This window comes from Myxine glutinosa, chromosome 4 (genome assembly GCF_964187855.1).
Source record: "Myxine glutinosa chromosome 4, kmMyxGlut1.1, whole genome shotgun sequence".
Lineage (NCBI taxonomy): Eukaryota > Metazoa > Chordata > Myxini > Myxiniformes > Myxinidae > Myxine > Myxine glutinosa.
The window spans coordinates 22841210-22857873 of NC_136264.1; the positions used below are offsets into that span (position 1 = coordinate 22841210).

Below are 16664 nucleotides of genomic sequence, written 5' to 3' on the forward strand. Positions count from 1 at the left end.
TACCAAAGTAATTAAATTTCTTCATTATACTTTTCGGAAAAAGATCAAACTTGTTGAATTTTTCCCACAATTGGACAAGTTCCAAGTCACTGCATCTCGCATCATAAGTGATCCGACAGCCTATGGTGCTAATGAGTCTCAGGTGTACAGACTGAAAAAAATTGTTTCCGTAGCAAGGAAAGAACTTCGACGATCTGCCACTTGATAAAGTCTTAAAACTCGTTATGGTTTTATCTATTGCGAGTATAAACATAAACATAAATGGGGGCCATGCCCCTATACGGAAGACACATTTACGGTTATTATTGGAGCAAAGGCATGTAGACATCGCCTTTCTGCAAGATGTACGTTGTGGGGATACCTGTTCAGCCGAATGGCAGAATACAATAAGAGGTTCTTGCTTTTTCAGTTCATTTGATTGTCCTAGAGCTGGAGTTGCTTTCGGGTTTAGATCAGGAATCTCATCCGGCCAAATGCCATTTCATGAAGTCAGGCGAGGTCATTTGGCCTTTGTTGTTTTTTCTTATGGAGGCCATAAGATCACATTGTTGAATGCCTACGTCCCAAGTGATCCTTCTCAAAGTAAAGAATATTTTTCCCTTCTTGATAATTGTTTAGCCCAAATTGATTTTGGTGGTCTTGTCTGCCTAGCTGGTGATTTCAATTGTACCTTAGAGCCATCTTTGGACCGTAATGGTATAGAACCTCACCCTGAGAGTGCAAAACATTTGGCGGCTCCACTAGTAAAATATCACCTGGTTGATGGGTGGAGATTGCAGCACCCTGGGGTTAAGCAATTTTCATGGTGCCAAGCCTCTAATAACAGTGTCCTTTGCTTGGTTAGATAAATTTTATATTAATAATGGGTTTCGGAATTTGATTTTGTGAACGGCGTTTTTTCCCTCTGGTTTTTCGGATCATCATTTGGTATCTCTAAAATTGATTTTTTCCCTCTGCCCCTCGTACGAGTGCCTATTGGGCCCTCAATGTGGAACTGCTAGAAGAACCGCATTTTTGAAATGCATTCAGAGATTTTTGGGAGTCTCTCCATGCTAGGAAAACACTTTCCAGAGCAGGAGGCAATGGTGGGATATTGCAAAGACCCATATCAAAAATTTTTGTAAACAATATAATCTCTATCACTCGAGGGATAATTTTTTTATGATTTCTAAACTTGAAAAAGAGATTCTAGAACTGCAAGCAAATCCTACCAAGTTGAGTAGCAACACAAAAGAGTACAAAGATTTTGTAAGCAAGAAGGAGCTGCTTCATCGCCTTGTTAAAGAACGGGCACAAGGGGCTTTAGTTCGGCTAAGAATGAAAAACTTAAAACTTCTTGACTCTCCTTTCTAGAACTGCAGTCTCAGGTGTACAGACAAAGGTATGTGCAGTACAGTATTTCTTCTCCTTGGAGAATAAGAATAAAGCACAACAGCAAATGCTGTCATTGCAATCACCAGATGGTGGAATTGTAAGTGAACCTAAAACTATCAGAAGGTTAGTAAGTGATTATTTTTCCTCTCTTTTGTGTGCTAAAGAAGTTGATTTAGATGTTGCACATACCTTTGTTGAACCATTGCCCAAGTTGTGTGAATCGCAGCGAGTCTCGCTGGAGAGCACGATTACTCTGGGGGAATTGAGGCGCGCGCTTTTCGGTGTACCAACTGGTAAATCTCCTGGACTGGATGGCATTCCTTGTGAATTCTATGAAGCTTTTTGGGACATTATTGGAACTGAGCTTTTGGAAGTGCTCCAAGAAAGTTTACAAGTTGGGGAGCTTCCCCTAAGTTGCAGACGAGCAGTTGTGTCCTTGCTACCAAAGAAAGGGGACACTCAGCTACTTCGGAATTGGTGTCCAGTCTCCCTACTGTGCACCGACTACAAAATATTCTCCAAAGTCCTTGCCTCAAGCTTAAAATCCGTCGTCCACTCGCTTGTCCACCCCGATCAAACTTGTTGCATGCCTGGACGATCGATATATGACAATCTTGGAGCTGTTTGTGACATTTCTGACGTGTGTGATTGCCAAAGCAAGAGCACAGGCCTCGTCTTTATAGACCAAGAACACGCATTTGATAGTGGAGATCACAAATATTTATTTGCTGTTCTGAAGGGTTTTGGTTTTGGTCCCACCTTTATATCATGCATCCAGTTATTATATCATAATATTTATAGTTTGGTGAAAGTTAATAATGAACTGATTTCTCCTTTTTCTGTTTCAAGGGGTATAAGGCAGGGATGTCCCTTGTCTGGTCTCCTCTATATTCTTGCCATTGAGCCTCTTTTAGTTCGGTTTCACGAGAAATTTTTGGGTTTCTCCGTTTCCCCTAATGCTCCCCCTATAAAAGTTGTAGCATATGCAGACGACATCTGCACTGCAATACAGTCTCAAGACGATGTATCCGAGTTAATCAGAGCTCTCAATAATTTTCGTCTTGCTTGTTCGGCTAAGGTGAACTGGTCAAAGAGTTGTGCCACCTTCTTTGGACTACCTTCAGGTTTTTCTTTCCCGCCACTGCCAGGAAATTTGTCCTGGAAGAATGATGGCGTATACCATTTGGGCATGCACCTCGGTGATTCCCGATGCATTCCAAAAAACTGGGATGGATTAATTGAGAAAGTACATTCCAAGCTACAAAAATGGAAAGGGCTTCTTTGCAACCTATCCTACCATGGAAGAGCATTGGTGATCAATAACTTGGTCACTTCTACCCTGTGGCACAGGTTTATGGTCTTACAGCCACCAAAATGGCTCATCAAAACCATCCAGAAACATTTAATTGATTTTTTCTGAGGTGGTAAGCACCGGCTCCGACCAGGCGTGCTCAGCCTTCCACGTAATGATGGGGGTCAAGGGATCGTTGATGTCAACAGCAGGCTCATGACTTTCCGCCTTCTTTTTGTGAAGAATTTTCTTTACAGCCCCATGCATTGGGAGAGTTTAACCTTGTGTTTGCTAAAGCAAGCAGGTCGGCTGGGATATGGTCGTGAACTCTTTTTGCTTGATCTCCCGAAGATCGATGTCTCATCACTTCCGCTGTACATGCAGAGTGTCATCAACGCCTGGCAAGCCTTGTCGTTGCGCCGCCGTGAGACCGGTTCCATTACCACCTCGACGTTCCTCAACGAACCAATCTTCTACAACCACCTTTTTTCAGCCATTCCTTCTTCCAAGACTTTTGTGCAGTACTTTGTGGGGTCAGATCTTCTCTCTGTCCATAATTTGTTGGACTTTCAAAGAGAAAGATGGAAATCTGCTCACGAATTTTTTGCCTGCTCTGGTTTCAGGTCCATTCGGATTATTAGCCAGATTTTTTTTGCTATTTCAAGAGCAGCAAATAATCTTGGAGTAGAGTTCAAGAGCCTGTTTGAGTCTGCGGGTTTGCTTGACCAATATGCTTTCCCTGTTGTGCTTTTTAATTTTAATGGCAAATTTGTACCCCTTAACTCCATTGAGAAAGGGGTTACATGAATGTTGTGTGCGTTTTATTTTTGCCGACTTTGTAAAAGGCCCTTTTGGAGTTAAGTGGAAAGAGCACCTGTCAACTCCTTCCCCTATTACTCCTGTGTGGCGCAGTCTCTCTGCACCTCCAATCTCCAAACGTACGGGCGACCTGCAATGGAGGCTTGCGCATTGGATTCTTCCTCATAACATTTTGTTGCACAAATTTTCAAATGACATTTCTGAAGTGTGCCCCTTTTGTGAAAGTTGTGAAACGCTTTATCATGCATATGTTGGGTGTAGAAGACTTGTTCCTTTGTTTAAGTTCTTGCATGCCAATATTTTGAAAATGGGGCTTTCTTTTTCTTCAGTTGAATTTATTTGTGGTTATCCTATTTCTGCTGTACATAAGTCTGAAACTGATTTAGCGAACTCTGTTGGTGCTGAAGGAAAAATGGCAATTTACAAAACAAGGAAAAATAAGGTGGAAGGTGGTCAATTTTCTTTTTGTAATATTTTGTTGACCTTGAAAGTCCTGATTATTTCTCGGATACAGCTTGTGTACCTGTATTGCAGCAAGTATGGAAAAGAACAAGAATTTTATGATAGATGGTGTGTTAAAAATGTTATTTGTTCTGTGAGGAACGAAACGCTTAATTTTGCTTTTTGATGTATTCATAGCTCTCGCATGAGCATTTCCTTTAAAATTGTTTGTTTTTGTTTGTGTTTGTGTTTTTTTTTCACCTTTGGTTTGTAAAATATTTTTATACTTGCTGGTTTCTTTTAAATATCCTTTGCTCCTTTTTGGTGTATTTATGATCCTTGTGCAAATGTTTCTTTAAACTGGTTGCTTTGTTTACAACTGCTTTGTGAAAGGGTTTTATACTTTTATAATAAAAGGACACAAAATTCTCGCTCCTTCCTCTCTTTTTTTTCTTTTTTTCTTTCTTTCTTTCTCTCTCTCTCTCTCTCTCTCTCTCTCTCTCTCTCTCTCTCTCTCTCTCTCCTTTCCCCCCTCTCTATATGTCCAGGATCTATCCTTTTAAAATGTTGAGCGCACTCTCTCATCAGTGCCACAATGCGTCGATGCTGCCGAAGCAGCTTCCTGAGCAAGGATTATACTGGGTGATTTGCCGTTGCCTTCCCAGCAGTAATTCGGGTTGGAATTTGTAATTTGGCCATGGTACCAGCGGATAGCTCACCTATAGTCTTCCTACAAAAGACTGTGGGGATCTTTAACGTCCCCCAACTAATGTCGATAGATGGGATGCCAAGTTTAGAGTCCATCGGAGGGACGGCACACACATTGATGATTCACCCAATCTGTGAAACACCGGGATGACCGTTTATAGCTGGGCGGAAATTCGAACCCAGGCTCGAGAGCGAGTGTCATCCTGCAGCAGAGGTCAAGTCGTACCTTAACGCACTGTTAATAAACAAACTGCGATTCCATGTTGTATTTATACATATAAAATGTATTTCGTTTCGTCGCATGCATTTATTTTGGTTGAATGTTGAGCTTTGCCTGTGTGTGGAGTTTTTCAAAAGCCGCACCGGAAGTGGCTGCTGGAAATGGGAGACAGCCGAATGGACAAACACACAGACGGACCACACTTCACATTACATAATAGACTAGTGCGGAACGGCTCGTTACGCTCGCCTCGCCATGCATCACTACAGAAGCACAGGCTTGTTTTAACTGAGGATATTGACCTGACTGTACATAAATTGCTGTGTTGTCATGATTTACACCAATCACAATACAAACATTTCTTTTGTACAAATTTATTTCTAATATTGGTGATATTATATATTTGTAATTTATTTGCAATCTAAAAAGGTTCAAGTGGTCTAAAGCTCTAAATGGTCATGGGCCCAAGCTGTCTAATCTGTCTGAAGGGTGTGAGGGGTCTAAATGGTGTTGAGATCTAAGGGGTCGAAACGGATACAAGGGGTGTAAAGGTCAAGGTTCAAGGGGTCGAAAAGGTCTAAAGTGTGAATGCATCTAAAAGGTGTCTGAAGTATTCAAAGGGTTTTAAAGGTAAAAGGGGACTTGAGGGTCTTGACGATCTTGGTGTCTTCAGGAACTTTGAGGTCTTTTGGATTCCCGAGGTTTTTAAAGGTCTTCTAGGTATTTTGGGTATTTTAGGTCTTTGTAGGTCTTTAGGGTCTTCAGGGTATTTTGGGGTCTTTAAGGGTATTCAGGGTGTCTTGTGTCATCTCGGTCTTTTGTGTCTGTGGTATTTATGGGTCTTTGAGGTATTTTGGGTCCTCTAGGTCTTCAGGGTATTTAAGGATCCTTAGGGTCTTAGTAGTTTTAAAGAGTCTTCAAAGGTCTAAGGGGTCTCAGCAGTCTAAAGGGTCGAAAGGTACATTCCAAATAGCAGGTAATTAATACACATACGTGTAGTCAGGATGCAACCGACGTTCAAACAAAATCGACGTTCAACCGACGTACGTAATTAATAGACATATATCCAACACGGCTTTATGGACTGCTTCATGGACGCACGTGTTTTTTGTTTTTAGAAAGTGGGATGACAGGTTGGCCTCGAGGTACGCACATGAGTCTCTAAACTGTGCAGCCCGGATTCAAATCCCAACCCAGCTATAAGCTGTCATCCAGGAATTTCAGACAAGGTGATCCATCAGTGTGCATACCATCCCTCGATGGATGTTAAACAGGTTCCCATCTGCCAGCATTCGATGGTGGACGTTAAAGATCCATGATGTCCTTTGTGAAGAGTAAGTGAGCTGCAGCCGGCACCGTGGCCCAATTACAATTTCCTGCCCTATCCAGCAGAGAGAATTGCATCAATGGCACAACCACGCTCTCAGGCAATGATGCGACGCCGCAGCTTGTGCAGCAAATGAACGAAGAATATGAATTGATGTGAATTATGCTGAAAGAAATGGGGATGTCAGAGCACCTGATTTGTCTGATAAGAATCCTAGACACTAAACAAGAAGCTATGGCATTAACAGAGAATGGAGAGACAGAATGATTTGGAATTGGAAAGGGTTAGACAGGTGTGTTCTCTCACCTTACTTGTTCAACCCGTATAGTGAGTTCATCATGAGGAAATCAAACCTGAATGGCAGTCCTGGGTCAGGATTGGAGTAAGACTTGTCAACAATCTAACATATGCTGACAGCACTTGACACTATACATGAGAAGCACATGCTAAAAGAGAAACTGTCATACTTTGGACACCATGCATCCAGAAAACGAAAGTCTGGAGAAGTCAACCATGCTCTGTGTAGTTAAGGGAAGGAAGAGGCAGACTGTGATTGTGATGCATTGATGTGGTAAAGCCACAACCCAAGCTATCTCTTCCAGAGTTTTGGGAAAGAGTGCAGGATATAGGGATGTTTGGAGAAATCTAACTTGAGGTGCTAAAAACCCATTGATGCAGGCTGTCCAAAGAACCTGGTCGTAGTCTCCCTTGTCTTCACCAGGTTCTGGCCTGCTGTTTCAGTTTTCCGCTTGCTGGATTAGCTTTGTGTGAATTTAGGGAGGCATCATGCTGGGAAAAATGCAAGAGGGCTTTTTGGCTGCACCATCACGAGCCGTTTCGACCATTGAGTGGATGACAAATCACAGCCCTTGCGGGCCCCATGACAATCGTGGTTCCCTGTTTGAGGCAATGTTTTTATGGCCGGATGCCCTTCCTGACGCCAACCCTTAGTCGCCTCTTACGATGCGCAGGGATACGGTGGACCAATTGTAAATCGGGGGAACCACACCGGGATCATTCATCCCAGCAAGCTGGTACTCAATTTCCCGACCTCGGAAGGATGACAGGCTGAGTCAGTGAGTCAACCGCCCTGGTCTTATAATTCAACGATCGACCGGGATTCGAACTCAGGATCATAGGATACCAAACCTGCACCCTAACCGCTAAGCCAACACCAGGCTCATTGGAAAAGAGAGCTGGGGTGGAAATGGGGCAACGCCTGAGCTGACAATGGACAGCATTCTCGAAGGACTGGAGGGAGGAAATCTAGACAACAAATGCATGGAGCCGGTTCCATAGACGAAAGAGGATTCGAGAGAAGCAAATGTAACACAGAAAGGTTCCAGAGAAGAATAGGAGAACTATAGCCCTGTTAGCTTGATTTCAGTTGTGGGGAGGTGGGGAAGATGTTAATTTTGTCATGGAACCATTTCAATAACTTGAAGCTGATTAATGAGAGTCAGCACAGATTTACTCAAGGGAGGTCTTGTTTTACATATTTCTTTTTGTTCCATGAAGTAGTGTCTGACTGATTGAATGAGGGAAGTGCAGCGTATTTAGTATATCTACAGGGTGAGCTATAACTCCCAGGACATGGTTTTAGCTGCTTATATGAGATTTGTTTTTACATGTATTTGTACATGTATACATGTTTATACAAAATACATGTATTTGTATTTTCCTTTTTTTCAGATAATAAAATCAAATCTTCATCTTTGGGAAACGGGCATTTCAGACTGGAAGTGCACTCGACGGCAAGCGCAGCAGACGACCAAAAAATTGTGATTTGGGAATAGTGAGTACGTTAGTGAGTACGTCAAAACACGAAAACATCCTTTGTCAGATCTCCGAAAAATCATTCCAAAAACGTTCTGCAGAGTTGGATGTATCGTATTCGTCGTTAAATCGCAAAATGAAAGAAGACCTTCACATGGAACCATATAATCCAACTGCCATTTGTGAATTGTCAGATGCAGATCATGAAAACAGGTTCACAGTTTGTGACCGAATGCTGCAGCACTTCAATACATTTTCTAAAAGATCAAAGCTTATTCTGTTGAGTGATGGGTGTGCTGTTTACCTTAGTTTATCTCCATACAATGTTTACTTTTGGAGTGATGCGAATCCACATTATATTGTAATGTAAGACCTTCCACCACATGTTATGGCTTGGGCAGTGTTATATGTCCACCACCTCAATGGTCCATACATTTTGATGTGTTGGTCAACCAGCAGTCACATCTGCATACATTGGAGAATTACGTCACACCTGGAATTGAGTGACATGGATTTATTTTAATTAAAGACCCCAAGTGGGGGGGGGGGGGGGGGGGGGTTTAAGGAGCAATCTTTGAACACGACAGTGTGTCCACCGGTTAAAATAACTAAAAGACCCCATGGACCCAGAAGACCCAATGGACCCCAAACACCCAAAATACCCTGTAGACTGTTGAAGATGCAAAAGACCATGAAGATCCCAAGGACCCAGAAGACCACAAGGACTCTGAAGATCCAAAATACCCTGAAGACCCAATGGACCCCAAACACGCAGAATACCCCCAAAGACCCAAAATACCCTGAGGACCCCAAATACCCAAAAGACTGAAAAGACCCTGAAGACCAAATAAACCCCAAAGACCCAAAATATCCCAAAAACCCAAAAGACACAAAAGGCCCCAAGATCCTTAAATACCATAAAGACTCTAAAGACCCCGAAGACCCTTAAAGACCCGGAAAACCCATAAACACCCCAAAGGCCCAAAATTCCCCAAAGACTCTTAAATACCCCAAATACCTCAAAAGACCCTGCAGATACAAAATACCCCAAAGACCCAAAATACCCCAAAGACCCTCAAATACCCTGAAGACCCAAAATACCCCAAATACCCTGAAGACCCCAAGGATCCAAATGACCCAGAGGACGTAAAGGACCAACAAGTCCCTGAAAACCCAAAATAACCCAAAACACCCCAAAGACACCAAGACCCTTAAAGATCCAAAATACCACAAAAACCCAAAAGACCCTCAAGACCCAAAATTCCCCAAAGACCCATAAAGACCCCGAATACCCAAAATACCCCAAGACACTTAAAGACCCAAAATACTTTGAAGACTGGTAAAGACCCAAATGACCACAAAGACCCAAAATACTCCAAAGACCCAAAATACCCCAAAGACCTTTAAATACCCCGAAGACCGAAAGGATCAAAAAGACACAGAAGACCGAAAAGACCCCCAAAGATACCAAGACCCAAAATATCCAAAAGACCATTGAATAAAAAGAAGACCCAAATAAGACCGAAAAGATAGAAAAGACCCAGAAGACCGAAAAAACCCCGAAGACCCAAAATACCCCATAGACCCTTAAATAACCCAAATATCCAGATTGAGGACCCACAATACTCGAATGACTCAAAAGACACCGATGAACCAGAAGACCGAAAAGCCACAAAAGATTCAGAAGACACTGTAGACCGCAAGGACCCAAATGACCTCGAGGACACAAAAGACCCCATGTACACAAAAGACCACAAGGACTACGAAGACCCAAAAGAAGAGCAATTATGTCGCTTACATTGGAATTGCAGACGGTAACTTGCAAACCGATGTGTTTGGGTCTTGGTTTGGCACATGTGTTAGTTTGGAGCATGTTATTTTGGTGCATGTGTTAGTTTGACGAATGTGTTGGTTTGGTGCTTGTGTTAGTTTGGCGGGTGTGTTGGTTTGGTGCATTTGTCAGTTTGGCGAATGTGTTGGTTTGGCACATGTGTTGGTTTGGCGAATGTGTTGGATTGGCACATGTCTTGGTTTGGCGAATGTGTTGGTCTGGCGTATGTGTTGGTTTGGCGCATGCGTTGGTTTGGCACATGTGTTAATTTGGCGCATGTGTTATTTTGGCAAATGTGTTGGTTTGGCGCATGTGCTGGTTTGGCGAATGTGTTGGTTTGGCGTATGTCTTAGTTTGGCGCATGTGTCAGTTTGGCGCATGTGTTAGTTTGGCAAATGTGTTGGTTTGGCGCATGTGTTCGTTTGGCAAATGTGTTGGTTTGGCGCATGTGTTGGTTTGGCAAATGTGTTGGTTTGGCACATGTGTTGGTTTGGCAAATGTGTTAGTTCGGCAAATGTGTTGGTTTGGCGCATGTGTTAGTTTGGCGCATGTATTAGTTTGGCACATGTGTTAGTTTGGCAAATGTGTTGGTTTGGCGCATGTGTTAGTTTGGCAAATGTGTTGGTTTGGCGTAGGTGTTAGTTTGGTGAATGTGTTAGTTTGGTGAATGTGTTGGTTTGGTGAAAGTGTTAGTTTGGCGAATGTGTGGTTTGGCACATGTCTTGGTTTGGCGAATGTGTTGGTTTGGCGCGTGTGTTAGATTCGCAAATGTGTTGGTTTGGCGCATTTGTTGGTTTGGTGCATGCGTTAGTTTGGCAAATGTCTTGGTTTGGCACATTTTTTCCATTGAGCGGTTTGGGAGATATATAGGTGTAACTTTTTTCCAAGATGGTGCCTTTACCACGTGAGCTATGACGTCATAATATTCACTAAAATATTATACAGGACGAGGCCCTCCGATGGTGAAAATTTAATGTCAATCAGACCAACGGTTGCCGAGAAAATGAATTTTTAATATGCTGACACGGCACACACTTTACTTTACTGAAATGCAGACATGTACGATGTACGTAACCGAATGCTTAACCCTGATTTTCGCTTCGTGGGCGGAGGGTAATAAAGTGGATTCTAAGGGGTTTTCACTCACCACAGGCAGGTCGGTGGTCTTTCTGTCTTCTACCGAATCCTCTCCGGCCTTGCAGCCCCTACTCCTCAATCTGTGCTCTGTTACCCCAATATTCCAAAAGGTCCCACAAGATCTGCCAGCAACCCTCTTCTGGTGAAACTTCCAAAACCAAAAATCACTGCTCACCTTCACTCTTTCATTCCTCTTTTTTCCCACCTCTGGAACAAACTCCCACACTCTCGACAATCCCACCACTCTTCCTTCCAGGTTTTTAAAACAGCTGTTCACCACCATCTCTTATCTTTCCCCATCCACAACCATGATCTTTTGTACCCCCATTAATCCATCCCAAACCCACCTCCTTCAAATTCCCTGTTTTTTTCTTGAAAGTCTTTGTGGTGTCCATCTTGCTTATCCCATGTACCCACCACACACCACAGCCCTCTATCTTCCACTGCTCTGATGATGTCCCTATTCCCCAACGTTGCTGTGCTTACCTCTATCGGCCCCTCTTGTCTGCTGCTCCCTCTGTTTTATGTTCTGTGAGTTTGCTCTTGTACGAGCCATGACATAGTATACCAAAAAAAGTCTGATCATCTGACGTAAGATGGAAATTTCCATTTTATTCAGTACATATTAGGGGAGGCATCTGGGAAAAGAATGGTGGCAAATCAAATTGTTTGATATATTTGGAATATAATCCATAACGTAATAGCAGATTTGTTTCAAAATAGCGCCAGCGCCAAGCGTACAATACAGTCTTCATATGTGCAACTTGCATCAAGTATTATACCTTTTTATTCCAACAAAAGTAGATATTTTATCCCCACCCAAAACAAAATCAAGTCAATGCTCACATGATACAGACATTTAAATACTAGAACTTTGTCAGTACCCAAAAAATATAGTTCCAAAGATAAACGAATATATGGAAAATTAAAATTAAGAATATGTTTCAATGTGCTGGATCGTTTCCTCCGATAAAATTACTGTCATTCAAATATTGCACGAGGTTTTCACATGGCAGGTGGCACTTTACTCGTTTTCAGGTTCCACATTCGCAGGTACCTTTGGCCTCGAGAAGAATACCTGCACAGAAAAAAGTGTGAGGGCCGTGGTGAAATAAAAGATTGACGATATAATATTTGACATCAATAACTAAGAGGCTTAAAGCAAGGGGCATTTTAAAAATCTACCGTTCAGACTTTGATTGTTAATATAATGTTATTCATCTACCGAGTGTCATTCTAGTTTATTCTGTTTTCATATTGAGGAGGTAAAAATATTAGTAATTGAGACTCGGCCATTTGGCTCATCACACGTTGCCATAATCTGATTTCAGTTCATTTATTAGAAGAAAGTTTTAAAGCATTAATTGTAAAATACAAGAAAAATGATTAAAAACTGTTTGACTATCCATGTTTATATTCTCTCATGTTTACCACAAGAGGAAGTGGTGCAGTGCAGTGTGCAGCAGATTACAGTTGTTTATCAGTAAACATTAAAATTATCAAATACATACTTTATTCATGTACACCTTACGGAGACTTAACAAATTACAATTTGACTCAACAATGAAAAGACTTACTGAGATTACATACTGTAAATAAAGTGATAAAATGCAAAATTATAGGTTCATGAATATATTTACCTGTTTTTGAGTATCAACACGTTCCAGGTTTGGTTGAAAGTAATGTGGATAATTTCCAGAAGTTTTGCTGGGGCTGGGACCAACAGTAGTTTCTGGAAGGTTGTAAATCCCTGTTGCTGGGGCAAAAAGATTGTGCAGAAAGAAAATTAGAATGAAAACGCCCCCCCCCCCCCCCCACACACAAATCATCAAAAGGGTTATTTACCACATTCCCAAACTTCTCTTCATAAGAGTAACATACATGGTATATTTCTTGTGTCCCTGAATGTTCCCCGACGGGATTCATCACAAGCACTAAAAAGGAAAAAGAATAAACAAACACATTATTGGGGATTTTAAAAATTCAATGCAATGTTTACTCATATATGCAAATGTTGTCAACTGCATTACGGCGACAATTATGTTTAGTGTCTGCTCAGAGTCTGGGAGGTCTGGAGCTCAATTATGACCCCAGCTGAGTCATATAAAATACTTTAACAACGGTGTGTGTTGCTTCCTCACTCGACACTCAGCATTTAGAGTTTTACATGGACAATCCCCATCCAATGGGGTGGAGGGTCAGGGTGGAGGAGGAGTGTAGCGGCTACCGCTGGGTTTTCACAATCGCCTTGCACCTATCAAGGACGCGGAGCGATCACCATGCCGGGCTCGTCCAGGACGCCCGGGCAGGCCCGCGCTCAACTTGCCAGGCCTCGGTCGGGACGCCCGGGCATGCCCGGGCAGGCTCGCCCTCAACTTGCCAGGCCGCAGCCAGGACGCTGGGCCACGCCCCCTCTCGCCTTTCCTGGGCAAACGCTCCGGGATAATATGTATATATATTGCTGCCCGATAAACGGGCTTTTGAGAGTGCCTGAGTGTTTGGTTTGAATGAAGCAACTCAGATGAATTCCAGCTTTTTGTCGCGTCCATTCTTCCGATCGACGTGGGAGCCCCAGCTCCTTCATTGGTGACCTACCGACATGGACACGGCAGTCGCCCTTAAACTGCCTACCTTCTGGGAGGCTCACGCGGCGGTTTGGTTCGCACAGGCGGATTCCCTGTTCGCCCTGCGAGGCATCACGGCCGACGACACCCGCTTCCACCATGTGGTAGCAGCGCTCGGTTCGGCCACCGCGGCCCGCGCCCTGAGCCTCCTCGAGAGCCCACCAGCCGCTGACAAATACGGCGCGATTAAGAAGCTTCTCCTCGACGCTTTCGCCCTCCCATCGGCGGAACGCGCACGGCGCCTGCTCGACCTGCCCGAGCTCGGCGACACGCGCCCTTCCGAGCGAATGGACTACATGCTTTCACTGCTCGGCGAGCACTCTCCGGCATTCCTGTTCCGGGAGCTGTTCCTCCGTCAGCTGCCTAACCCGGTACGCCTCGCCCTGGCAAGCACGACGATCACAGATCCCCGGGCCCTTGCCAGAGAAGCCGACAAGATCTCCGCCGCAGGCCAGCGCATCGCAGCGGCGACATGGGACCCACCGCCGTCCGACGCAACACCCATGGCGCCCGAGCACCCGGCACGGTCGACGACCGAACTGCCAACGCAATTGGCGGCCGCTACACCGAGCCGACCACCTCCAGCACGACGACCGGGGCCTCCACCTGACCAAGCGTGGTGTTAATATCATGCCAGGTTCGGACAGAAGGCCCGGACATGCCGACCCCCGTGCACCTTCGGCAGGCCGGGAAACGGCCGGGCCGGCGTTCATTACCAGCCATGAGCGCCGGCCACACGGGCAACTTACTGTTCATCACGGATAAAGCGTCCGGACGGTGCTTCCTGTGCGACACCGGCGCCCAACTGAGCGTCATACCCGCCTCTGACCAGGACAGGCAGTCCGCGGTTTGCTGCCCCTCCTTGGTTGCGGCCAACGGATCGACCATCCGCACCTTCGGCCCGCGCAACGTCACCCTCTGCTTCGGCGGCCAACGCTTTGCTTGGACGTTTGTAAACGCAAACGTGCCCATGGCTCTGCTAGGCGCCGACTTCCTCTGCGCACACGGACTGCTGGTGGACGTCCAACGGCGTCGTTTAATCAACGCCGAAACCTTCAGCTCCCTGGTATGCACATTGAGCAGCTCCGCGCCGACCGAGCTGGCATGCGCCGTCCCGGCGGCGAACGAGTTTGCTCGCCTGCTCACGGAGTTCCCGGCCCTCACGCGGCTGACGTTTTCGGCCGTCGCAGTACGGCATGGGATCGAGCACCACATACCAACCACGGGCCCACCGGTCTACGCCAGGGCCCGCCGCCTCGACCCAGCCAAGCTCGCCGTGGCGAAGGCCGAATTCGACGCGTTGGAGCACCTCGGCATCGTGCGGCGCTCTGATAGCGCGTGGGCCTCGCCACTGCACATCGTGCCAAAGCCGGGGGGTGGATGGCGCCCGTGTGGCGACTACCGCCGTCTCAATGACGCTACCACCCCCGACAGGTACCCGATCCCGCATATCCAAGACTTCTCCGCCCGTCTGGCGGGACGGGTCATTTTTTTGAAAATTGATGTCATACGGGGATATCACCAGGTACCTGTCAGGGCGGCCGACGTCCCTAAAATGGCAGTCATCATGCCGTTCGGCTTATTCGAATTCTTGCGGATGCCGTTTGGTTTCAAGAACGCGGCTCAGGCGTTCCAGCGCTTGATGGACGGCGTGCTGCGTGACCTGCCGTTCCTTTTCGTTTACCTGGACGACATCCTCGTCGCCAGCATGTCCCGGGCCGAGCACCTCCTCCACCTCCGAACACTGTTCGGGCGCCTCAGCAAGCATGGCCTCATCGTCAACCCGGCCAAATGCCACTTCGGCACGACGGCCGTTGATTTTTTGGGCCACCACATCACCAAGAACGGGGCCGTGCCGCTGCCAACCAAGGTCGAGGCCATCACCACGTTCCCGCGTCCCCGCACCATAAAGGCCCTGCAGGAATTCCTGGGAATGGTGAATTTTTATCATCGCTTCGTGCCCCGCACTGCTCAACTCATGCGGCCCCTCTACGAAGCCCTCCGGGGCAAGCCGGCCAAGCACGACATCGCCTGGTCCGCAGCAATGGATGCGGCCTTCCAAAGCTCAAAGCGGGCCCTCGCCGACGCAACACTGCTCGCGCAATGGGTGAACGGGGTTTGGCAGCCACTCGCTTTTTTCAGCCGGCAGCTCCGGCCGAACGAGCTCAAATACAGCACGTTTGACTGGGAGCTCCTCGGTCTACACCTGGCCGTCCGCCATTTCCGCTACCTCCTGGAGGGCCGACCTTTCACGGCGTTTGTCGACCACAAGCCGTTGGTTTACGCCATGGCCAAGGTCATGGAGCCGTGGTCGGCCCGCCAACAGCGCCGCCTCTCCGCCGTGTCGGAGTTTACCACGGACATCCGGCACGTCGCCGGCAAAAACAACGCCGTGGCCGACTGTCTTTCCCGGGCCAGAGCGAACGCGGTCCACCTGGGCGTGGACTTTGCGCTTATGGCGGCGGACCAAACCACCGACACCACGGTGCAAGCCCTCCGGGCGGCGGACACGGGCCTCCGCCTGGCCGACATCCCCTTCGCGGACACTGTCCTGCTCTGCGACGTCTCCCAAGGCCAGCCTCGCCCCATCGTGCCCGTCACCTGGCAACGCCGCATCTTCGCCTCCCTCCACGGCCTTTCCCACCCGGGCCGGAAAGCTTCCCAGAAGCTGGTGTCGGCGCGATTCGTCTGGCACGGCCTTCGTCGGGACGTCCGCGATTGGACCAGCACCTGCACGGCCTGCCAACGGGCCAAGGTCCACCGACACACCCAGGCCCCGCTGGCACCTTTCACCGTGCCCGAACGACGTTTCGACCACGTCAACGTGGATCTGGTGGGCCCCCTCCCCCTGTCACGGGGGTTCACACACCTGCTCACCATGGTGGACAGGACCACCAGGTGGCCGGAGGCCGTTCCCCTCGTCTCCACCACCACCGCCGACGTGGCGCAGGCTTTCATCGCCACCTGGGTCGCCCGCTTCGGCGCACCGGCGGACATCTCATCAGACCGCGGACCACAGTTCACCTCCGAGCTGTGGGGCACGGTCGCCCGCAACCTGGGGGTCAAGCTCCACCGTACTACGGCCTACCACCCCCAAGCAAACGGGTTGTGTGAGC

The 16664-nt window shown here is 46.8% G+C and overlaps 2 protein-coding genes across 3 annotated transcripts in view; both read right to left on the bottom strand.

Annotated features, from left to right (window-relative positions):
- The window catches only part of LOC137425815 (uncharacterized), a 1363480-nt gene that overhangs the window by 505906 nt on the left and 840910 nt on the right, over window positions 1–16664 (bottom strand). The gene's annotated exons all lie outside the window — the stretch shown is intronic.
- The window catches only part of LOC144891688 (uncharacterized), a 35850-nt gene continuing 30702 nt past the window's right edge, over window positions 11517–16664 (bottom strand). For both annotated transcript variants that reach the window (XM_078775516.1, XM_078775515.1), the window contains 3 exons: window positions 12806–12858; window positions 12565–12680; window positions 11517–12002 (listed from right to left, as the gene is read on the bottom strand). In XM_078775516.1, coding sequence (XP_078631642.1) covers window positions 11949–12002; window positions 12565–12680; window positions 12806–12858 — 223 coding nt within the window. In that variant the 3' untranslated portion in view covers window positions 11517–11948. The remainder of the gene's footprint in view (window positions 12003–12564; window positions 12681–12805; window positions 12859–16664) is intronic.